The sequence below is a fragment of the Haliotis asinina genome, chromosome 6 (genome assembly GCF_037392515.1).
Source record: "Haliotis asinina isolate JCU_RB_2024 chromosome 6, JCU_Hal_asi_v2, whole genome shotgun sequence".
NCBI lineage: Eukaryota > Metazoa > Mollusca > Gastropoda > Lepetellida > Haliotidae > Haliotis > Haliotis asinina.
Genome location: NC_090285.1, coordinates 3372648 through 3399176, shown reverse-complemented (window position 1 = coordinate 3399176; position 26529 = coordinate 3372648). Strand labels below are relative to the sequence as shown.

The 26529-nt window shown below is 39.5% G+C and overlaps 1 protein-coding gene across 1 annotated transcript in view; it reads left to right on the top strand.

Annotated features, from left to right (window-relative positions):
* LOC137287550 (protein O-mannosyl-transferase TMTC1-like) overlaps window positions 1–23066 on the top strand; it is a 58024-nt gene extending 34958 nt beyond the window's left edge. Inside the window, exons 9-18 of the mRNA XM_067819902.1 lie at window positions 9702–9866; window positions 13810–13923; window positions 14585–14728; window positions 17627–17838; window positions 19234–19369; window positions 19830–19974; window positions 21170–21307; window positions 21550–21681; window positions 21819–21896; window positions 22847–23066. Of these exons, the coding sequence (XP_067676003.1) occupies window positions 9702–9866; window positions 13810–13923; window positions 14585–14728; window positions 17627–17838; window positions 19234–19369; window positions 19830–19974; window positions 21170–21307; window positions 21550–21681; window positions 21819–21896; window positions 22847–22984 (1402 nt within the window). The 3' untranslated portion in view covers window positions 22985–23066. The remainder of the gene's footprint in view (window positions 1–9701; window positions 9867–13809; window positions 13924–14584; window positions 14729–17626; window positions 17839–19233; window positions 19370–19829; window positions 19975–21169; window positions 21308–21549; window positions 21682–21818; window positions 21897–22846) is intronic.
* Window positions 23067–26529: the final 3463 nt, after the last annotated feature.

Sequence of the window (26529 nt, the reverse complement as noted above, 5' to 3'; positions counted from 1 at the left end):
TAACTTTGTTCTCCATGATTTCCACACAGTCTCAGAGCCTGTTGTGTGATATAATGAAATTTATTACCTATCATGACAGAGACTATGAACCTGTAATGCTAATATCTGTATAACAGCATGGTCTTTACAACTCACAAGCAATTTACACAGAATTACAAACTTGAAAAACCTGACAATGATTAATAATGATATACAGCTGGAAAAAGGCAAGGTCTTGTGGACCATGAATATGTAGTGTAGGTTTGGGGTTACAGGCAAACTCTTGGGGGCAAGGTCATTAAACGATCCAGGTTAGTTCATCATGTGAGACATCTAACAAAGGCCCTCCTGTTAACACCCCATGGGGCTCATGAATGGGGTGTGAATGTACTTCTTGCGGCAAGATGTCATGCTCGGTTAAATAATTATTTATGATGAAATCTTAAAGCATAATCAGTGCTGAATTACCCAGCATCCAAAGTTGTAAAGATAACCCAGTGTTGACTGTCTTTCCTCTACAACCAATCTGACATCTGTCAAGTCTCCTGGTGATAAAACACTATATTGACCGTGATAACGGATAGGTAACATATACATGTCTTTTTGAGTCTTTTTACCACTGGGTTAGAGATCATCAACTGTATCCAGTATGCTTTGTGAACACTGCCAGGCTGTAACAAACTGCTTATTTCATTAAAAATTATTAATTGGAACTTGCTCCTGTTTGATAAAATGTGAGTTTCTGATATTTTCTAGTGGTTTCTTTCATTTTTTAACCTGTTCCTAAAAGCTCATATGAAAGTCGTTTAATGAGTTATGGCTGTACCATGTATTGTATTAAATGTGGTAAAAGCCGTTAGGCCTTGGGCATTAGTCTCAGTGAGTACAGCATGCCTTTCCTTCATGATGTACATTCCCATACACGACTTCATAATACTGATCTTAAACACACAGTACTGCATATCAACCTGCTGGCATCTCATTGGCTCAAAGGAGTTGAAGGGTTATACAAGGCATGAGCAGAATGATGGTCTTCCTGGGGGGTGTGCAGAAACTTGTAGACATTGTTGGAAACAACATTATATTTTGCTGCCTTTTCTGCAGAACTATTTGGAAGAAATGTTGTCTCTTTGCTTAGTTGGTAATGTCAAAAAGTGGTCTCATATGCTTTCTAAATGTATGGTTTTTTGGTGCAATTTATGAACTAATACATTTTTACTCATCTTCACACCATGATGAATATGCAGTGGAAACTGTTAGATAAGAGGCTAAAGGTTTAATGTCTGTGAATAGTAGAAGTGTGACAATAAGCAGGCATGAACAACCACATTAAGCACACCTGTACAGGTGTATTCAGGCTTGTACCAGGTGAGCTATAGGTTTATATGTATTATAATATTTCAAGGAACGTTTTGTTCATAAGACAAGTCCCTGCAGTGTGACACGCTAAAATGATAACCAAATTTTAATACCTTTTCTCACTTTCCATCACAGAGGCCACTTCAAAATAACCGTATGATTGCTTTTGACGTTCACTTGAATGAATCCTGTTCTTAAAGCAATGGTTCATTTATACTGAACATATATGACAAAAACCGCTTTTGTGTATCCAACATACAACATGGTTGTAAACATGACAGCAACCCTGAATTGATCAATGTGAGATAGCAAGTCATATTAGTCTCTTTGTCATACACAATTAGTGGTTAGTCAAGCAGTCTCAGCTCCAGGGACATGTGACTGTGTGTTGTTCAACTGTACAACATTACAGACACATTTCTTCCAGTTTCCAGTTCTCACCTCAGGTCTGACTTAAGACCAGTCACCTAACCGTCATTATTCCCAGGGTAATAAAATGGAATAAAAATGTATGAATAAATAGGTGAGATATATTTCTTGAAGCAGGATATAAACTGAAAATGTTAAATCAACTGATGCATGAAAGATGATAATCATGCGGAAATGTCAAATGGGTACTTCATATCACTGTAATAAAGTTTAAAAAGTGTTGTTTTGTGGACGTTATCTGATTTGTAAGTTATGTGGGTTGGTAATGCCTTGATTCAATACAGGAAGTAATGTTGTCCCTGTCGGCGAGTGTCTCCATACAGTGTATTGCTAGCAGCATGCATCACATGTTGTCCTACTGATCCCTCTATCATGTTCCTCAATCTGTACACTCAGTTTGTCGTCAGGGATATTCTCATGGCAGAGGCAAAGTGCTGTCAGCTATAATTATAGGATAATATGTCATGCTGGTGTCTAAGGGAAATTATTATATCTGTATGTAGTTATTATCTATAATATAACATGCTACAGGTACAATTATATCTACTGCTTTCCCAGCCACTACCATTATAGTTAAGCCTTTCATTCAACAGTCTTTGAAATATTTATGTGTAGACCCAATGTTTGAGACATAAACTCACAGTGACTACTTGTATACCACTTGCTTCTTGTTATAATAACACTACCTTCAAAATTTTAAAATGAAACAAACAAATAAAAGTTGTTTTAAGGTAAGTAGCACTGAATCTACCCCGAAACGTGTATTTAATCAGTTCTGTGCATTCTGGTTCTAGTTATAAAGCTTGGCATGAGATGAATAGCTGGGACTACCTGAGTGTAAGGTGCTGTGTACTGCAATAAGTGTGGCTGCACAATGCCCATATGTCCACAAATAGTTTAGGGCAGTAGGTACCTACACAATCCTCAATGGTCAGATTGTCGGTGTTTGCCTAGTTTTTCTGTATCATTTGGACTCCAAAACCTTTTCCAATCTTCAGGCATTTGAAAAGTTATCAAAAGTCCATTGAGGCGAAACTGTTTCTTTAAAGCCTTCATACACTGCCATGCTGGTTGAGATCTGCCTTGTGAAAAGAGAGAGTGCTTTTCAGGTGTAGAATAGGATTGCAGGTGCAGAGAATGGGTTAAAACATCTCACCCATAAAAGATTTTATTTTTTATGTGAGATATGATATTCATTACTAACTTGATGAATTACTTATACATAGTTAGGGTGCAGACAGGCATGCTCCTGATATAAACTTTGTGATTGCATAAACAGTGCACTCTGTCAAACTCGGACTGTCTTGCTTTGATTCCTGCATATACCGGATTGAACTTACGGTCCAAATGTAATCCTTCTTTGTAGGAAATTTCTGTATAGCAAGGAGTGCTGTCTAATTTGCACTGTTTAGTCAGTCCCAAGTCGGTCCAAATGAGAGAGAGTGAAAGTGCACTGTACATGGTGAGGGAGCAGATTGGTATGGTCCTGGTTACAACTTTATGATTACCTAAGTGTGGTGCAGTGTGGAATAAGGTGCAGTTCCTGAAGGTTTGATTATGACTGTTGATGTCACCAAGACCTAGATGACACCAAACTACAAACTGCATCCATTCTGGCTGTTATTGTGCACTGTAGTGAACTATACCTTGTTGCTATCTCAGATCTTGTAACCAGCTTGACAATTTGGTTGGAATCTGTACCATTTCCAGTAGTAGATGTGCAAGTGGTGTGAATTTAAGCACTGAAATTCAGACATTTTAAACAACTACACACACTCAGCAATATTCCAGCTATATGGGGGCAGTCTGTAAATATTCGAGTCTGGACCATACAATCTCGTGATCAACAACATGAGCCTCGATCTGCGCAGTTGGGAACCGATGACATGTTTCAACCAAGTCTGACCACCCGATCCTGTTGGTCGCCTCTTACAACAAGCATAGTCGTCTTTTATGGCAAGAATGGGTTGCTGAAGGCCTATTCTACCCCGAGACCTTCACGGGTAATATGACTATTGAGGATTTTGAAGGTACCTAGTGCCCTACAATTCTTGTGGACACATGGGCATTGTGCAGCCACACTTGTCACAGTACACAGCACCTTACACTGAGGCAGTCCCTGCAAGTCATCTCATGCTAAGCTCTTCTATTTTATTCCTTTACATATAATGAGTATGTGGTTCAGAGTATATACAGAGTGATTAGAGTTGCTGTCTACACTCAGTAATGCCAAATTGGTCTAGTCACAGACCGCTTAATTCCCTTTCCTTCCAACCTTGGAATTAAGATCTGAATAGACACAAAAGTTAAGCTCTCACTCATTCTGTCACTTATTTCGTCATTGATCTCACATGTAAAGTTGGTAGCTTAGTGAATAGTGTGTCCTTCAACTGCAGAACACTTAGGTTCAAATATGTTATGTTATTCTTGGCGTGTCCCAGTTACATAACATGGTACACTTGAGTGGGTGAGTGAGTGAGTGGGTGGGTGAGTGAGTGAGCGAATGGGTAGGTGAGTAGGTGGGTGAGTGAGTGAGTAGGTGGGTGGGTGAGTGAGTAGGTGGGTGTGTGAATGAGTGAGTGAATGAATGAGCAAGCGAGCTATGTTGAATGCTGTTTTAGGGCTGTACGGGAGTGAGTTGTATCATGGTGTGTGGGCTTGATATGGATGAGAGCCTGTAGCCATACAGGTCATAGAGATTTTCCTCCCTGCTATTGAACTGTAAAAGTGCTGCCAAAGTCAGGGAGGGATTATCAGGTAGACTCTTGGACTATCACACAATCACCTCATACTGTCCACAGTACATGTTTCTGCACATTGAATTGTGTCACCTTGGACAACACAGTTACCTAGCTCTACTTGAAGTACTCGCAGTCACACAACAGGGACCAGAGGCTGACCTTAGGTTGCGGCCTTTACAACAGTGCCAGGAATATAATCCCAGACAAAATGACCATAGCCTCAGGCTTGGGGTGTCGGGTATTTCTGCTGGTGTCCAGTGACTGGTCATCTTAATAGAAATCTGCCAGAATTGTCAACACATAGATGTTCGTTAACATATAAAGATCGAATTACAAAACAGATCGTTTCATGTGGAAGAAAACTTAAAAAAGAGACATGTCTCAGTCTGAAGTGCAGCCCCAAGGAATGTCAGACTAATGTCACCATGTGTGGTTAATACGTTGGGCTGTCGGCGATATATAGAAAATGATAATAACAACAACAATTATGGGGCTAGCTAATGCATAGTGGTATACACAGGGTGTACATTATCATCACTACCCCAGTCAACGTGTCAGTTTGCACTTGAATTTTGTTTACAGGTCCGTAGGGAGTATGTGTTAAACTGTACAGTCATATGGCCTTCTCTTCCAGCCAGGCACCCAGTCACTTCTAATATTTTGCTTTTGTGAAGAACCACTTAATTACAATGTGTGAAACCTATTTCTGGTGTCCTCGACCATGATGTTGCTGGAATTTTGCTCAAGCTCTGTTTAAAACATTTACTTCCTAACACTCACTCACTCACTCACTCACTCACTCACTCACTCACTCTTGTGAAGAGTGCTGTTACAAAGTAAAATTTGCCTGTGTAAAAGTGACTTTAGTAGGAGATTGTTGTCTGCCTGGGGGAGATATACAGTATTAGTTTATGATGTGATGGATGACGTGTAACTAATACCATTTAAAACACCATGCTTGATCTTCTGTCACACATAGGTAACCAATCAGTGTGCTCACATACATATACTGAACATCATTGAAAACGCACCACCTGTAAATTTTGAAATAAGGCAATAGAATCTTTTGGAAATGGAAAATTAATGGTGGGAATTTTGATAATAACACACTAGATCGTAAATAACGCTCTACAGTAAAAAACGGATCGTTCGAACACATCATCGAACACATCACATGAAAACAACAAAATTCATGCACATCACACACGAAGGGCACAAATTGCATGCAGACAGCATGCTGTTCAGGGGTATAAATGACCTTCGGCACAAAACCGTTCTCATTTTCGCATTACTTTCGTAAGTAAAGTTTTTTCGCCATGCCAAGATTGTCACCAGAGGAACGAGAACAGGCCTTGGGTATGTTGCAGGTCGGCGCTTCAAGCAGAAACATTGCACGACGATTTGGGTGTCATCATTCGACCATTCTGAGGCTTGCTAACAGATACCAACAAACAGGAACCAGCAGGGACCGGCAACGCCCAGGTCAGGCACGTGTTACCACCCTTCGTCAAGATCGAGACATTGTACGGCGCCATATTCGGGATCGAACCTTGCCCGCTGCCAGAACCGCCAACGCTGTCCAGGGTCGACGTGGTTTGATCAGCGCTTCCACCGTCTGACGCCGTCTCCGTGCGGCAGGGTTACGTTGTCGACGCCCTTACGTTGGACCCATCCTGACTGACAGGCATCGCCGTGAACGCCGACAATGGGCTGAACAGCATCGTGTGTGGTTGTTACGACGTTGGCATGGTGTGGTGTTCTCCGACGAGTCGCGTTTTCACTTGCGAAATGCTGACGGGCGTCTACGGGTATGGCGTCGACGGGGTGAACGTTATCATCAGGATTGTGTTGTGCAGACCGATCGGTGGGGTGGAGGCAGCATTATGGTGTGGGGAGGGATAAGTTATCACCACAGAACCGCTCTGATTGTTTGTCGTGGCAGAGTGAATGCCGTTTACTACGGTGACAACATTCTTCAGAACAACGTCGTTCCCTTCTTTCACCAGCATCAAGATCTGCACACATTTCAACATGACAATGCACGAGCCCACACTGCACGTGTTTCGATACAGTATCTGGCTAACAACAACATTCCTCTACTTCATTGGCCTGCATTGTCACCAGATTTGTCACCCATCGAACACTTGTGGGATTACATCGGCCAACGCCTCGCACGTCGTCCGCAGATCAACAACCTTGGGGAACTCGACAATGCCTTGCAGCAAGAGTGGAATGCAGTGCCTCAGGACTTTATTCAGAGACTTATCCGTTCAATGAGGAGACGTTGCACAGCTTGTGTTGCTGCTAACGGGGGTCATACACGCTACTGACTTTCCATTTTGACCCCATCTTTATTTCATTGTCAGCTGCATTAAATCTTCACTGTTTTGCTTGATTTTTTTTTGCTTCTTTTCTTTATCAAACATTGGTCTACACAAATATGTAGAATTTACATAGATTGCTCACTTCTGCTCTTAGAAATCCACAATTTTAGGGGTGGTGCGTTTTCAATGATGTTCAGTATATGTCAGGTCCTTCACAGGTAGCAGCATTGTGTATAACCAGGAACCTATTTTCAGATGTAATCAATATGCTGACACTTTTGAATCAGAATACAATCCTTGACATTATGTTACAGACAATTTGCATGAAAATGTCCTTTATAGTGTACCTGTTACACATTTGATTGCCTTTTACCCAGTCTTTATGTGAAGTGTTGTGTATTGTGTAGTTTGTTAAATAGTATCAACGAAGTTGGGTGAAGTGGTGCTGATACAAATATACCCTTGAATGTTTATGTAAACTTGCTAATCCCTGTGTGGAAACACTCTGACAAGCCACCATGTTTATCACACTCACTGAAGATGTTCTGGAATTTCCCAAGATCTTGAGAATACTCAAACTTCCAAAGATTGGTTGTGAAGTCAGTGTAGTGCTAGCAATCATAAAGAAATCTGATTCCAGAGTTGTCCCAAGTTTGACAAGTGCACAAGGGCACCTGTTGTCTCAGACTGTTTGATGTATAAATAATAGGGGCTTGTTTCTTGGCTTTGTGTGTTTGATGTCCAGCTTTTTCCAAAGACCTTGCATAAAGCAAGATTGATGATAATTTTCATGAAATCTGACAATCGGTTTTCAAAGAGATAGAGCACATAAAAACAGCATTAAAGCACATCTCATGTGTTTCATAGAATAGATTGTTGACAGTGGCATGTTATGTTTCCAACTGCCGTGATGTCATTAACATTCAGACAATACTGCCTTGTCAGTCTGGCCAGAACTTATCCCTGGCAAAAGCAATCCAGACCATAGATCAGAGTGGTTGCAGGCGATGAACCTGAGATAATCACTCAGCTTGACAGGGGAACATTGCTTCTAAGTGTTTATGTGAAGACTCATTCAGACACAATGATTAAAGCTGGGATTCCATGTGCAAGTTGTCCAGGGTCTGTAATGCATAATACTTTTTGTGTAAAGTATACAATATTATTTCCGTGTGTCCATCATGAGTTGTGTGTGATCTTGACTGCCCAGTGTGTACTGTCCAGGATGCATCAGACACGAATCAGCATGTTTTGCATGTGAAAGTGAGGAATACACTGGTTTTTACCATACCACAAGTATATGCCTTTGAGAAGTCACCTACACATTACTGGTATTTCCACAGTCGCACAATTATAATTACCGATATATTATCATAGTCCATGATTATAATGCACTTGCTGCATGCTCAAGGCCAAGCAATTAAACGTACACAGGAAGGGATGATGACAAAAGTCAGTACGATTCATATAGCTGGCAGGAAGATAGGTTTTGAGACTTGATTCGTTTGACTCAGATGATGGAGAAAGTTTCAGATCTTGGGGAAGGGAGTTCCACGTGTAGGGGGCGGCATAGTACTGAAAGGATCTCTGACAAGCATGAAGAATCAGGCTACAGTTCTTCTGTGTGAGGGGACAGGTAGAACCCCAGTGGTGAAAGTATTGTACACTGATGACAGGGCTTCAATGCACAAAGTCCATACTTGGTGTTCCCTGCTGCAATCATCCTGGAATGATGCTAAACGTGTTATAAAAACATACTTATCATGCAGTATTACAGATCAAAGTGACTATGTTGAAATGGAAACCTAGCTGGACTTATCATTGCATATTGCAGCACAGGGCTTCAGTGACGACTAGCAGGGTTAGGTAGTGACAGACTCCCTAACTTGGTTGACACATGTCATCATATCCCAAATGCATAGGTTGATGCTCATATTGTTGATCACTGGATTGTTTCATCTAGGCTTGATTATTTACAGACCACCATAGAGCTGGAATATTGCTGAGTGTGGCATAAAAGTAAACTCACTCACTATTGCATGATGCACCATCAAACCCTAACATATCAGACTGTTACCCTGAGTACACAGATGTGTTTGAACCTGTTATAGTGTTGGCATGATATATTTGTCACCAGGCCATTTTTGTCTTATATACATTTAAATAAGCAAAATTTTTGCACCAGTGATGTTTGCTGAGTGAAGCAGCTGCAAACCAAGAAACTGCATGCTACAGAGTAGTTTACTGTGTGAGGCTGTACGAGGCGATGACACCCGACATGCTTCATGACGACATGTACCAAGGAAATAGTAACATCGTTACAGTGTGATGTCATGCAAAATGTGTACAACAGTACAACATTTTTCCTCAGTGTCTTTCTGAATCCAGTTTTGGTTATAATACCACACTCTGTCTCATTATATACAAATTATACGAAACTTGTGACCTTTCTATGGTATATGACCTATAAGGAGACCTCATGTAGTATTCTCTGTGTATGCTTATATTATATTGAAATCATAACTGTAAGGTTTTGAGTCATATGTCACTGTTGGATTTATTTAAGAAGCTTTGATGTCAGCCCCAAATTATCACAGATTCTGGGTCCAGCTCAATGCTCTCTTGTGTACACCTCCCTGGTACACTTAAATATTTCTTCTGGGAAACAAGCCCAGCTACAAGATGAACTCACATGTCCAACTTGGAATGTATGTTTCTTCAGGGATGCTAGAATTCCATTAATATTAACTGTTCATCTACATGCATTATTTGCTTGTTTCATTTGAAATTTGCCATATGTAACATTATGTAAAACACCAAAGAAGTTGGTAAAAACTCAGATTGCTCAGACATATTGTTGATGTTTCAGTCTAGGCTTCAGCTTGATGGTGGGGTATGGGTTGATGATGTTGCTGCAACGATGCCAGGACGCCAAGAAGCACCTGATGATGGCCATGCTGGCGTACCTGGCCATTCTGGCCACCAAGACCTGGACTCAAAACACTGTCTGGATGTCTAGAGAGGCCCTCTTTAGGTGAGTTAAGAGATGAGCCTCTCGAAAGAGGCCCTACATTTTGGTGAAGTTTGGGTTATCCCTACCACTTAAAGATTTGGGTTAGTCATTGGCTCATTTAGTACTTCCTGTTAGGCATGCCCAGTTGGGGCAGGTATTTGGATCATGTAGCAATACCCTGACCTTCTATAGATGGTTCCAGTTTAGGCGCCCAAGGCAATCATAAAGAAAACTATTCGACATTTTGTCTCAGAAATGAGCATATTTGACATAAAAACAACAGTTCATTCATGATCCTTTCAAATGTAGTAGAACTGACCCTGTTCGTCAGGCTGAAGCTCCAGTAGTCAAGACTTGCCACAGGTTCTAGACTTTCATTGGGCATGTTTGTATCAGGGTCTATATGACACCCTAGACCACTGTCCATCTTTGGTGATACCATACAAAATCCTGATCAGTGTTGATAGGCCGGCTGATTTGATCTGACATAGACTGGGGCACTGACTGAACAGTACAATGCTGTAAAGTAAGCTAGTATTGTTTTCAAGTAACTGTATACAGCCACTTACTTATATTGCATGTTAAGAAACAAAGGCATAGTTCACTGAGACACATATGGAACAGGATGTGTAAGCTATGTGCAAAACAGTTTCAAGCAACCAGGATGTATAACTGTCTTTTTTCAATGTATGGGCTCCTAAAAGTGATCATATCATTTTCAGTACATTTTTTAGAATCTCAACATTGAAAGATTCAACAATATTTACCCAAGGTACAAGCATCCCTGCCTTCTGCAGTTGTCATCAGCATACACCTAAGGTTATTCCAATGGGATGATCATAATATGGGCTTCACCATTTTTGTAGAAATCTAATATTTTGACAAGAAGGTTTCACAAGTACTCAACCAGCTTTGTATGCGATATTATTCTTTATGTGTATAATCCCAGTGAAGCTGCTATTATTTTGTTGACAAATGTCACACCTGGATAGATCAAAGGAAACACCTGGATGGGAGGTCTGTAGACAGGTAGAGGTGTATTCCAGGTAACAGGTACTTGGTGGATGGTACAAGTGTTTCCGTAGGAAATCAATGCTGGACATAGTATAGGAATATGTGAAACAAGTGACTTTATACAACCGTAATTGTAGGACGTTTTGAATGATTAACAGAAAATCTTGTAATTTCAATTAACAGTGTTAGCACACAGATTTTGATGAGCGTGAAACATCTCACGTGTTGGTGATAAATATATGACCAATTTAATTTGCCATAATATCAGGTGTTTTCAAATTAGTGAGAATTGGATGAAGAAATGATGTTATGAGGATATGTTGCATGTACATTGGTGTTAATAGGTATGCAACTAATAAAGTGATCATAGCGCTACAACTATCTGAAGTCCATGTCGGAGAATGGGAGTTACAGTCATTGCAGCGCTAAGGTCACTTTGTGCAAGTGAGCCCTAGCCTAGTCTGTGAAGACATTGCCAAAATGAAAGGTTTTGCATTGCAGATTTGCTCACATTTTAGACCATAACAAAATCTGAAAAAATGGTATTTTACACAATTTTGCCATATGTATTTCTGTACTTGATCGTGTCTAAAACTTAAAACAAAATAATTTGGAAAGGCTATTTTTAGGTTATTGCAATATGCAGCAAAAAAAGGTTTACAATTTGCATTTTACTGAAATAGGTGTGGTGTTTTTGTGGCTGGTTTTTAGGCTGCAATATTGCTGAGTGTGGCGTAAAACTAAACTCACTCACTCGCTATGGCTGGTTTGATTTACTTTGAGTGAATAAGAAGAGAAGATAATTTGCAATTTCTCTTTCATCTTGTCTCTTCGTTATATATATATCCACTTGTAAATGAAAAGGATAGACTGATATATCATTCCAGTAATCACACATTGCATATAATGCTTTGACATTGCCAGTTCAGGTTATCTTAAGCAGATATATACTGGGCAAAAAATCTGCATTCTGGCCCCTTGTGGCTGGACTTCATTATTTCTGTATTGACTCGTAGAGGAAAGGAAACCTCTGAACCAGTATTGATCCACTATAGGAATAGTGTCTGTCTGCTTGATGTAGAGGAGGTTAAAGGGCCCTCCACGCTACCACACAGACTGTAGGTATTATCATATCACATGCATGGGTGATTACAGCTGTAGTGAGCCGTGTAGTGTGGCCGCTGTGACTCCATGCATTGACAGTTAACTGGCTATCACAGGGTCTCTCTACACAACTACCACACAAACATTCACAGACAATCTCACAGAAACTGCTTGATAAGTAAATGTAAGTTCTATATAGTAACAACCAAACCCATTTTATATTGAAAAGGAGCCCCAGGGAAATCAGAGATTCAGAACCTGGGGAAATCTAACCTTCCTTCATGTAAGGCTTTAGCATGGCAGGGACGGCTAGGCAGTTGGGAAAATAATGTGGTTCAGGGACTGTGAAACAGTCTAAAATCTCAACAGCTCTCCTCCCACCCAAACACTCACAGACAATCTCACAGAAGTTGGTTGAAAGTAAACATTCAAATATTATCAGAGCTATGAGGGGTGAGCCTTAGCATTGTGAATGCCCTGTGTCAATAATGATGGCGTCGTCTCCCAAAAATCTCAGGTCTGATTATGTGTACAACACCTCCGTTTATAGGATTACTGTTCCTAAATGTGACAAAAAGTTGCATACCTTGATTAGCACAGACTGGGAAGAAATTCGAGCATGTCTATGTATGTCTTGTCAGATTTTGTCAATAATAATCCATTTTTTGAATGATTCTATGTCTGAAGTGTGGTACGTACCTGGTTGTATGAATACAGCAACTATTTGAGCACGGGCTGGGACACACGACTCTGTCATTATCAAGCTTCGTAGGAGCAAATACTCACATAAATGATTGCCAATTTACTTAGTGAATTGCATATTTGCTTAAAAGTTTTAAACATGGTCACAATGAGTTGTGAGTTGAAGGAGCGAATAAGGTTCAAAATGTCTTGTTTTTCCAGTTACAGTAGAACACTGCATCCTTGTGCTCAGCGATGCAGGGCATTCATGCACATTGACTTGGGGCATAGAGAGACAGGTGTTCCAGCAGTTCCATTGAGTGGCTGCTGCATCTTTGCAAAATATTTATCTTCAATTCTTACAGTATTAAAAATATTATTTCCACATTTTCTAAATGTGTTCAAATATTTGAGGAAGTCTTATTTTTGTTATTTATTTACTCACAACATTTTAAAGAAATACCAGAATGAAAACTTGGTGACCGTAGACTACGATTAGACATAGATGTAAGAAGAGCAATGTTGGTTCAACTGACAATGTGTGGTTATGATTTTCTTGTTAATCAGAGATAGTTGTACTAAAGTAGTTTGAAAACATGAGATGTAGGTTTTGATAAAAATACTGAATAGTTTCAGTTGTTGGGGAAGCTGTCCTGTTAACCAGTGTTTGGTTAGACTGTGTCAGTTGAGGTTTTACCAAGGCATGTTATTGACTTGCGGCTGTTTATGACCTGGGTGGAGTTCATGATTGGGAGTTTTATGTGTCCGTTCTGAGTACGACTTCTTGGAGGTTTGTCCGACACTTTGTATAAAGTCAGTGTTAAATTGTTGTGCCTGTCAAGGAGGCAATAATGAACTGACATCACATAGAGAAAGTGACGAGATATTAACAAGGAATGAAAGTTCTGTAGATAATAGGGGCCTGTGAAGTACTGAACTTTTCATCAAATGTAGGAAAAAATTAATCAAGTGAATATGAAAATCAAAGTATCTGGGGAACCCCCAGGAGGCCAAAATCTTTTCTTCCTCCTAATTTAATTTCTTAGTTTCCTAACCATAATCTTGCGAGAGAATGTTATCAGCATCACACTGTTCTAGGAATTAGAAGTGAAATGTATGTTATCAGTGGTATTATGTCATATACACGTCTGATGCTTCTCCACAGGTCGGGGGTGAGGACAATGCCAAACAATGCCAAGGTGCACTACAACTATGGCAACTACCTCAAAGACATCGGCAACTCCCAGGAAGCTATTCTACACTACCAGAAGTCACTCCAGTCAGTTGTTTACGTGTTACTATTACCTGGCAAACATATTATAAAACTATTAGAATGTATACCATTTAAGAAAAGTATTGGATTTACAAGATCGATAAAATACACATAATGAAGAGAAATTATTGGAAAATGTGACTATTTATTCCATTCTTTAGGAAATTTTTCATCTGTTGGGATATATGTTATTTTTCTTGTGCTCACAAAATTGAATATCCCTACATTTTTTGAATGGTATATAATGCATTTTTGTCAGTGTGTAAATATACTGTTATTAACTAGACATTCATCAACATTCAAGCTATATCACAACACAGCTGTAACTGACCCACATAAACAGGTGTTTGTTGTTATGAGATGTTATTGCTATGATCCAGTGAAGTTGTCTCTTTAGAGAGTTGGGGACCTCTGACAAGCAACAGAAAGCAAGGGTCCTCCTCTGTACCCGTGAGGTCAATAGACACAATCTATACATCCATTGTCTGGGCATATATCCCACAACAAGTCTGAAATATTATTATACCTGTACACTATTAAACCCAGTCTCTGAGGCCAAGTGTAATCTCTCAGTGTTTGTTTATTTTAACAGCAAACATCAATAGGTTTAGTCAACTGTGTATGTGTGTATACATACTTGTGTTCACTCGACTGGTATCTCCTCCAGGCTCTACCCACACCATGCCAGCGTGTACAACAACATGGGGACAGTGGTGACCAATCAGACAGAGGCTGAGATTCTGTACAGGATGGCTCTCAAACTTCTACCCAATCACAAGGGAGCTCACATCAACCTAGGCCAACTATTGTTGTGAGTTGGACATCTTTGATCTCAGAAACTCATATCTATAAGAAACAATCTCAATCTAGATGTCTATGACATTGTTGTACCTCACAGATTTCACACCATAACTGATGAATATATGTTTGGGGTTTTCATGTTTCGGATTAAAGGGTGGATCTAAAAATGGCAATCTGTAGTTGGTTCTGACTTTATGCTTATGTAAGAATTGATTATTCAATAGATAAAATGGGTCCTCCCCTGGATATTCAAGCAATATCATGATGGGGAAACCAAAAGTTTTTTATGTTTTCAGTAAGCTCCATCTATTATACAGGAAACTTTTTGTAAAATTTAACAAAGCATTTCATTCATCCAAATACTGTTCTACATTTGTGTGCATCAGGGACCAGATGACCCACACAAGGGACCACATTATAGACTATTGTCACAGAAATAGTCACACACAAAACAAATATTTTTCAATTTTCAGTCAGTATATTCACAGTACTTCATCCCTTGCTCATAATGTAAAGAAAAGGGATGTTATAATTCATATAGATGGTATTTGATAGTATTAATTCCAGTCCTTCTGGTGATCTGGTATCTGGTATTTGTAGGTATTCATACCATACACGTTCTTACAAATGTTCAGCTGGTGTTTACTGACGGTAATACCAATTACTGCTGATGTTGCTTTAACAAGTATTTATTGGAATTAATACCCATTCACACAATTTTTCAGCTAGCTGGCATTGGTATTAATACCAGTTATTGTTGATAATCATATAGCAGACATTTCCTGGTATCAATAACAGTGTTTCTGGCATTTATTGGTATTAATGCCAGTTGGAGGTACTGTATGCGAGTGTTGCTGCCTGACTATGCTCACTGGGTGCCTCTATGCTTCTGTTATCCTTGAATACTGTATCACAACGAGACCTTTATGCCAATATTGATCTAGGTGCCCATGGTGGATACTTACTGGCTGCGGCCTTTGTGGGGAGGGATGACAAATTACACAACCAATGATAAATCAATGATAAGCCAGTGATTCTTGCCGTAATGAGACTTTGCCGACAGTACTGTAGTAGGTGGTCATCGACTTGCAGGAACATGGCCAGACTAAATTAATAAGAATCCTGCTTCACAGAAACCCAGGCCATAAGTTACCTTGGTAAACTGTCACATGCAAGACCTTGTATTTGTTGTGAAAAAGTTGTAATTGTAATTTTGTGAAAAAGTTTTTGAAAGTGTGTTGATATTTATTTGTGTAAGTTGGAATTTGCTTTATACAGTGACGTTTTCTGTGTTGATGAAATTCTTTTTCAAGAAGGTTTCATCTGTGAAGAGGTAGTGATTCTTAGCAGAAATTCTGCTGTTGGTTTGTTTCATCTGTAGGTGTTTTTTATTTTCACTTTTGGCATCATCATCAGTTTTTACTGTTTTGTGCAGTGGAAGTTTACTCTGTCAGTGTCCTAGTCACAAACATTATGGCTTCTACCACAGTGTTGTATTTAAATTAGAAAAATCATGTCATAACTATCTGGCAGTTAAAACAAAGGGTATTGAATATAGCAAGCAATAATTGTTTCAGTGCTTAATATATTTATAGGACTGACTGACAAAATGTCACATCTTCAGTGACTACAAACATGAATACTAGTATTCTGTAAAAATGTGTGCAAGAAGTGAGTGAGTGAGTGAGTTTAGTTTTACGTCGCACTTAGCAATATTCCAGCTATATGGCGACGGTCTGTAAATAATCGAGTCTGGACCAGACAATCCAGTGATCAACAACATGAGCATCGATCTGCGCAATGGGGAACCGATGACATGTGTCAACCAAGTCAGCTAGTCTGACCACCCGATCCCGTTAGTCGCCTCTTACGGTGTGCAAGAAGAAAGATGAATGTGGCCGTGTCACATCTATCATAGTGGACTCGTTCTGTCTAAATAAATGTGTGATATAATAAATGACAGGATCCCCCTGCACAAGGCTTAATATGACAAGCCAGGGCATAGAGAAGTGTGTGTTGGGATTAATGTATCACAAGGGTACGACCAAGATTAATGTCCGTCTGCTTGATGTACAGACATGTTCTTTTCCATGCGTGAAATAACCAAGCATATCAGGACAGATATGGATGGTGCTCTTTGTTCTTGGTGGAGCTCTGTAGACTGTCAAGGAATCTCTCGAAATATGAATGGTGCTCACTCTCCAACTTTGAACTTATGTCTTAGATTACATCGAGTGTGAACTTAAGCGTATTTCTGATCATATTTATGACTTGGCTTCGTGTTCTCCATTATCATCCATCAGAAAGTGATTGAATATGTCAGCACACACAGCGATATGGAGAGGCCTTTAGTCTATGTATATTAGCTCTTCACCTACATTCCTTCTCACCAGCTGTGACTTTTGTGTTTTGGACCTCAGTTTGTAGTTTTTGCTGATCACAAAATTGCTGCAATTCTTAGCGTTGATCTGTAAATCATTCGTTTCATCAAACCGGTAAACTGAAGTATAGAAGAGCATTGAAACACACTGATTATGGTAGATAAGATCAAACATTTAGTCTCACACACCTATCGTCATTTTTTTCCAAGAATGCCAGAGGAATAGGATTGAGTGAGTGAGCGAGTGTGGTTTCTGCTGCTTTTAGCAAATTTTCCTGCGATATCACGACAGGGGACACCAAAAATGGGCTTCACACAATGTACATGTGTGGGGAATCGAACCCATTTGTTGAACCACTAGACTACTCCACCAGCTCGTATCTAACTAAACTAGGAGGTGAAAGGGTACTTTTAATGTTGATTTTAATTAGTCTTTCACCTGGATCACATCACATTACACTTATACCCTTTCTTGAAGCTGGAAAAACTGTTACTGTTGGTGTTAACTCAGTTGTCACGTCTGTCCAGCAATCGGGGTGACAGAGTGGATGGTGTGCTGATGGTGCAGAGGGCACTGGACATTGACGCTCACAACATCGACGCGCTGCTGGCGATGGGGAAAATGATGATGGATGAACAGAGATGGACAGAGGCAGAATACTACATCAAGACAGCCATTGTGGAAAAACCGTCCTTCGCCAAGGCCTATAACTACTACGGCGTGTTTCTACTCAGGAAAGGTAGGCCATGTGTTTGAGGCTGCGTCAGGCCTTGGGTCAGTCCTTGTTGAGATGTGGCAAGTTTGTAGATCTTTTGTATGTACCATGCTATCCTTACTGAACAGTATGTACCATGCCATCCTTACTGAACTGTATGTACCCTGCTATCCTTACTACAATGTATGTACCATGCTGTCCTTACAAAACTGTATGTACCATACTATCCTTACTAAACTGTATGTACCATGCTGTCCTTACAAAACTGTATGTACCATACTATCCTTACTAAACTGTATGTACCATGCTATCCTTACTAAACTGTATGTACCATGCTATCCTTACTAAACTGTATGTACCATGCTATCCTTACTAAACACCCTGTTTCAATGAGAAACCTGATGTCTTGCCCGGTGTCTAGACTGATCTGTAAGTAGGCTTCATACCACTTGTACTTAATATATGCGGTCCCAAATTTAAATGTCAACCCATTTTCTCTTGTGACCCTTTTAAGTATACACGTCAGTGCTGAGACCAAGTGAAGACTATTGAACTAACCTTGAATTAAGTGTGTTTCTACCTCATCACCTCAAAAGACAGATTGAAATTTTAGTTTTGTGTCATAAGAGCTCAACTTTGTCAATTTATCAAAGTGCCAAGAATGCTTATTGTGTGACTACGGTTTATTTTTATTGTTTTTTTTTCTTTAGTAAATATGATATAGAGATGTGTGATCTGTTTGAGGAAACGCTTATTTAATGATGGTCTATAATGATTATCAAAAATGATTATCATCAGTGATTATCATTTATGATTAACAATAATTCTGAAGAGCAAAATGTTGTGGCACATGAGGATTTAGTACCCACAGATATATAATAAAGTATGATGATTGTATAATTAGTTTTGGACAAGTCATTACTCAACTTGGTAATGTCACTGAATCACTAAAGCCGTAGTGTACAGTACACTGGTGGAAGTTGTTGTATGGGATTATTACATATGTTTTGTTAATGACTACACCTTGATACATTGCATAATATACATCAGTCTGGTCTGTAAACATTAATGATATTTCTGTACATATGTATGTAAATAAACACACATGCACATGCACGCACATGCACGCACATGCACGGAAATAAGGTAAGAAAAATAAGGAAAGTAGAAGTGTTCCTTATACATTTCCAGATTTTCACCCACAGAGCAGTATAAAGCATGACAAGAAACCTGGAGAAGAATATAGGAGCACTTGCACTTCCATGTGTTCCTTTATTAATGCCCAGGATGATATATTTACAACTTGTTGTGTTTGGATCGTTGTATTATCAATATAGATGTGTATACTGAAGGTGTTGATTATATGGATGTATGTAGCTTGGTTTGTACCTCTACCTGACCAATCACGTTGCTGTACAGGCCAGCTGAAGGATGCGGTGACATATTACCAGCAAGCCTACAAGCTAGACCACCTGGACACCATCGCGATGTCTAACGCAGCTGACGGACTTCGACAACTGGGCAGACTGGACGAAGCAGAGCAGCTACTGAGACAGTGAGTAATATCAGCCTTGTTCATTGTTTTCCTGCCATTTAAGTCAGTGAGTGAGTTGGGTTTTGGACAATGTTTAGCAGTACTTACTGAATGATGCAGGCAGCTGACACCCAAAATAAGCTTTGCACATTGTTCCCATTTGGAGAACAGAACCTGTGGCTTCAGCAAAATGAACTAACAGTGTAACCTTTCAGCTTCCTTAAAGTGTGATTACATTGTGACTTACGTTATTCAAGAATAAGATAACAGTTATCATGATGAAAGCATATGGTTTTGTTTAGACAAATTTTGGTACATGTATGTCCACGTGCAACTTCTTATTACCCTACAATCAGCTGATACAGCGGGAATAGAAATTTCAGTTTGATTGAATGAGTGAGTCATACCAATTTTTGTGGTATATTAGGATTGTTATTTGATCACAGAAGAGTTAATGCACTGTATTCGTATATTCAACCAGCTCCAATACCATCAAGCCAGATGTGAAGACCCTAGACCAGTTGGCGATGTTGTACTTCCGCTCTGGGCAGACGTCTAAAGCCCAGGATGTGTATGAGGAGCTGATGGCCCAGTCCCCCAACAACACAGATGTCATCATACACTATGTGAGTACACCTGCTGATACACACAGATGTCATCATACACTATGTGAGTACACCTGCTGATACACACTGATACCATCATACACTATGTGAGTACACCTGCTGATACACACAGATACCATCATACACTATGTGAGTACACCTGCTGATACACACAGATACCATCATACACTATGTGAGTACACCTGCTGATACACAGATATCATCATACAGTACATGAGTACACCTGCTGATACACACAGATACCATCATACAGTACATGAGTACACCTGATGGTACAGATATCATCATAGACTATGTGAGTACACCTAATGGTAAACACAGATACCATCATAGACTATGTGAGTACACCTAATGGTAAACACAGATATCATCATACACTATGTGAGTACACCTAATGGTAAACACAGATATCTTCATACACTACGTGAGTACACCTAATGATAAACACACATACCATCATACACTATGTGAGTACACCTAATGATAAACACAGATACCATCATACACTATGTGAATACACCTAATGATAAACACAGATATCAAACATTGTGAAATAAACACAGATATCAGACACTATGTGAGCACATGTGAGATAAGATCTGTGAAGGTCCCGGGGTAGAGTAGGCCTTCAGCCACCCGTGCTTGCCATAAAAGGCGACTATGCATGTCGTAAGAGGCGACTAACGGGATCGGATGGTCAGGCTCGCTGACTTTGTTCCCAGTTGCGCAGATCAATGCTCATGTTGTTGATCACTGGATTGTCTGGTCCAGACTTGATTCTTTACAGACCAACGCCATATAGCTGAAATATTGCTGTGTACAGGGTAAAACTACACTCACTCACTCACTCACTCACTCACTCACTCACTCACATGTGAGAAAAACACAGATATCAGACACTATGCAAGCACATGTGAGATAAACACAGATACCATTGTACACAATATGAGTATATGTTATCTATACACAGATACCATACACTCTATATGATGGGACACACAATGTGTGAAGCCTATTTCTGGTGTCCCCACTGTGATATTGCTAGAACATTGCTAAAAGCACCAGTAAGCCATACTCACTCACTCAATGTGGTATTGTTGAAATACTTGAGATAAACACAGACATAAGGACACATGGTACAGCAATAAATGTTTGTGACTTCGTCTGTGATATCCAGCGTGTCTTGTTTCTTCAGGCTAATGTGCTGATACGACAGAATGAATTAAACAAGGCGGAGCTATATGCAATGCGAGTGCTATCCCATCAACCTTCACACCTGGAAGCACTGCGAGCAGCATCAAACATTGCAGGGCTCAAAAAACGATACAAAGAGGTATGCACCTAAGTATACAATCTACATATCTGCAAATCTGCAAATCAGTGCTCTCAAAGCTGTGTATTGACCATGTGAGGTGGTGGCCCAAGCTGCTTTTCTCTTGTGTCTAACTGTCTCATTTCCTCTCCAGGCAGTGGCCTATTCTGCTCTTCCCTTGTGTTTAACTGTCTCTATTTCCTCTCCAGGCAGTGGCCTATTCTGCTCATCTCTTGTGTTTAACTGTCTCTACTTCTCTACAGGCTGTGTATTACCTACGTGAGGCAGTGGCCCAAGCTGCTCTTCTGCAGAAGGACAAAGTCTATCGAGCCATGTTGAGCTTTGACCTTGGAAACATGTACAAAGATCTGAAGGAGATGGAACTAGCCGCACAGGTAAACAAAATGACCACTCCTCTTCGACATAAGAGTAAAATAGAATGAATATTGTTTTGATCGAAAGTTTTCACAATTTTGTCACTTCTGTCAGCTGAATGTGTGGCAGTTTCACTGAAGAGTAATTGTGTTTTCAGTACTACCAGGAGACCCTACAGCTTGATGCCTCCAAGTCCAAGGCCCACCTTAACCTCGGTGCTATATATCACTTGAAGGTGAGTGCTCATCTAGCCACAGCTGGACTCAGCCACTGTGAAATGTTATATGGTATAGCCATCCTACTCTGAAACACCTTGAAAACGGATAAAATGTACAAACCAAGGTGAAGTTTACATTGAGGTAAGGCAAGATGGATGCAGATTCAAATCCAGACAACAGTTTTAATCCAGCCTCATGTAGGAATGTTGGATTTTGATCGGTTCACGTGACTCTGATAAAATAACATGTACACCCATCATGATCCATGAGTACAAAAGTCATATTATCACAGCTCAGTGACCATGCAAAGTGAGAAAAGAGTGCATCGCCAAGAGTTATTAACATATGCTGCGTATTGTTTTCTTTTGATATAGTAAAAACATTCGGGTTGATAAATGTGTTATTACATCCTGTCTCTGGAAATACTGGGTTTTATCAGTCCCTCATACTCCCTTTGCCTCCTCCTCAGGACTGGCAAAACCCCATATTTCCCAAGAGATGATGTGATAACTTATAATATTTCCCAAGACATGATGTGATAACTTGTAATGTTAGGCCCCAGAAGCACAAACCAAATCCTTTCTTTCCTTGTACATTTGCTGAGAGTCATTTCCCAAACTGCAGTTCGTGTTTTCATTCATGTATCAGTATATGTCCATCTGTGTCTGTAAGGTTATACAGTCCTCTGTGTCTGTAAGGTTATACAGTCTTCTGTGTCTGTAAGGTTCTACAGTCTTCTGTGTCTGTAAGGTTATACAATCTTCTGTGTCTGTAAGGTTCTACAGTCTTCTGTGTCTGCAAGGTCGTACAGTATGGAGCAGTGAAGTAGCATAGTGGTTGGTGTGATTACTATCCTGTGATCAGGTTAATTGCACACACAGACTTTTTCCAGCCTGATGTATTACTTCTAGAACCAATAGGTTTTCTGAATCTGTACTAACTCTGGTGTCCTGTCTGTGTGTTCTAGGGCCAGTTTGCCAACGCCCGCCATCACTATGAAGCAGTGCTGAAGCTGGACCCTAATGACCAACTGGTGAAACAGAATCTCCTGAAGCTGGGCAGACTCGAGAAAAAGCAAGCAGACGTCAAGCACACCAAGCGCTGACAAGACTAGGGTTGTTGATAAGGGTTCACGCGCTTGAATGTCAGATGGTCACAGTGGAACATCCTCAGGTTACATTTAAACATCCTCCAAAGCACCTAGCTTGGTCTTGATACAGCAGGAGATGTTCCTTGTGCAAAGGTACCAGGTGTACCTCTACCTACTGTGGCTGACAGTTTACAGCACAAGTCTGTGTATGACCTTCAGGAGAAGGTCCTGAATCTCCCAGTATCAAGTGTAGACTGGTGCAATATCTGGACTAACAGTATAGAACTACATTTTAACTGAGATACATGTAGAAACAGTTGCTGAATACTCTAGCTAAGTGTGATCCAGGTCTTCCGATGACCACCATCTGCCACAACACTAACATCTCCATCTGAGCCGATGTCCACGCATGCCAGAGTGATGGCAAGTTCTCTGTCTGACTGCTCATAGAATGCCACAACGAATACATCACATGATGTCTATTTACAGCATAATTTCAGTCACCTCAAGATTCATGGGCCATTTATGTAGTGCTGAATTATACATAACTATATGTATTACAAAACTTAGATACTTGTGTTTCATGAAGTCAGCAATTTCTGTATCTGTGACAGCATGTCTGGCTAATTTGCACATACTCAGTTAGTTATTGAGTCTTCACTGCTGAGATGCTCACAGTGGCTGGCAACACTCAACTAGACATCAGGTTGTCACTGCAGGGTTTCAGCCAAAGGAATCATCTTCAGACTTGCATAATATTTGTTGTTTACACTTTAGCAGAGTTTATTTGAATTTTATATCAGTTTAGAAATTAGGAGACAACAGTTTTCTGCCATTGCGTCTTTAGTATGTACATGGGTTTATGTGACAAAGTTTTAACAGAATGCTAAAAGTTGCAGTTGTTTTGTAACATTTAATGCCTGTAGGGAATAACAGCATGTGTGACTTAAAAAACATTGATGTTGTTTCTACAGTGTTACGTATCTTTCATATGCAGCAGTAATTAACTGATAATGGCAGTTTCGTTCTACTTAGGTACCATTGCTTGACAAAATCTCATGATTTGATTGATTTCAAACCAAAATGCCAAAACATTGTTGATTGTTGATATCATATATGACACTGTGGCAGGAAAATACTTGGTAGGACAGTAGTGTGACAACTACCCATCAAAATCAGAAACATTTATCTAACGTTCCCTTAAATTGCAACACAGACTTGAAGTAAAACCAGAAATATTATTGTATAGAGTTCTGGGCTTTGATATTGCAGTTGTGTCAGGTGCCCCAGCTCTCTGATTCCCTGGGGATTACCAGAACATATCTCTATACTTTATGTCTGACATTGTCATTGGCATTGTCATGTTATTCTTGTGGGTTTTTGGCATTGTCATGTTATTCTTGTGGGTTTTTGGCATTGTCATGTTATTCTTGTGGGTTTTTGGCATTGTCATGTTATTCTTGTGGGTTTTTGGCATTGTCATGTTATTCTTGTGGGTTTTTGGCATTGTCATGTTATTCTTGTGGGTTTTTGGCATTGTCATGTTATTCTTGTGGGTTTTTGGCATTGTCATGTTATTCTTGTGGGTTTTTGGCATTGTCATGTTATTCTTGTGGGTTTTTGGCATTGTCATGTTATTCTTGTGGGTTTTTGAAAGTGGACAAAATCTGTGATTTCAGGGTTTTCTCCTCAGCATGACAACACCTGATATAACTGAAATACTGTTCAAAGCAGCCACTCTCACACAAACAACCAAATATATTTGTGCAATCAATGTAGTCATGCAATACTTTATCTTTTCTCTTGCTTGTTTATAGAATAATTGTTCTCAATGTTCTTCATTGTCCAAAATATGTCCAAAAATATCCTTATTTTTCTTTGTATGTTTTCTTAAAAATTTTATTGCTATTCATTGTCCAAAATGTGTGTGAAAATATTATTCTTTTTTATTGTTTATCTTGATCTAAGCATTAATCAGCATAATTCTGTGACGGTCATCATGTCTTGAAGGTGTAAACTAGTTTCCATGTATTAAAAAAAAAAGTGAATTCAGAACATCAGACCATGAAAAGGTGACACATAGCTGATATGTAGACAGAGGTAGCTTTTTACAAGGATTGTTCTACATGGAGGCAAACATATTGGTGAAAAAAAATGTCTTCTGTCTTCCAACTTTAGAGTTACAAAAGGCCTTTTGGTGCTTAAAGTTATCTGTCCTACAACACATCAATTGAATAATTCAAGAAGATCCTGATATGTAGCATGTATGTTGGCATTATGGGAAGGAAAGTCTGTAGTACTCATACTGTTGTATACCGACTTATAACTGAGTGGTTTATACCCTTAAAAGAGTGGAATTTTGATCATGACATTGATTACTCCTCTTTGAGTAATTCATTTCCTCTTTCCATACTATTGGTGATGACTTGAAAAAAATTCTCATTTGCTGATTCACCTATTGCAGTTCAATGTAGACAGACAATCCTGTGTTATAGCATATATATCTTGAATTATATCAGAGACAACTCAGGTTTGTTCCGTTGTAAATATACCTGCTGTTGTGATTAGACAATGTTCATTGTTTAGTGACATTTTTTAGTTTTATTTTTTATATCGTAAGTAATCTCATATACAAATGTATCTTCATCTAAGCATTCCTTGTCCTTCTCTACAGCATCAGACATTCAGCATTATGTTCTAGAGGGTGTCTGTTACACATGTGATTTACTGGTCAGTATTTGTAGAGTTCCATTGTTTACATATTGTTATTATATCCACCCTCCATCTTAGGAAATAAACTGTTATTGTTTTTATTCCATGTTGTGTTGTGAAGAGAAGATGTGATATTGCCATATTGGAGTGTCATGATTCACCCAGTATTCCCTTTAGTTTACAACAAAGAGACAAATGTAGTGATAAATAGCAATATGTCCATTTATTTAGTGCCAAACTCCACACTAAGTACGCTGATAGCGCTAACAATCAATAACACAGCACATTATTATGCCGGACAACCCATGCTGACTGTAAGGTGCTAGAAAGCTAAAGTCACATGACTTATTCAACTGGGAACCCCATTTTTCTGCTGGTGATACAGGTAGCATGTATCTGAATGAATGAGTGTGATAGATTTGTTACCAAAAGACATGAGCATGTAATTTTATTTATATAAACTCATTCTTCTAACAGTTTCCATGTGGAGGTCATAACTTTTTCAAGTCCCCTGCTATGATGTGAACCACAGACCTCCTGATGCAAAGTCCTTGTCCACATGAACAAAGAAGTTAACCCTGTCAGCAAGCTGACAAGGTAAGGATGCAGTCTGTGGGATGTCTCCAGGCCCTCCTACATACAGTTATAGACTTGTCACACAGGAATAACCCTTGTTTGGTGAACCAGGTAACTATACAGCCTTATAGCATAGGTATTGTGATGTCATAAGATCATTTTCACAGATGACATCACAGTGGTTTACAAAGCACTAAGATGCAATGTCATTGCAACAATGTTTGCACCACTAGTTGAAGTAGAAGTAACTATGATCACATTAATCTTTACAT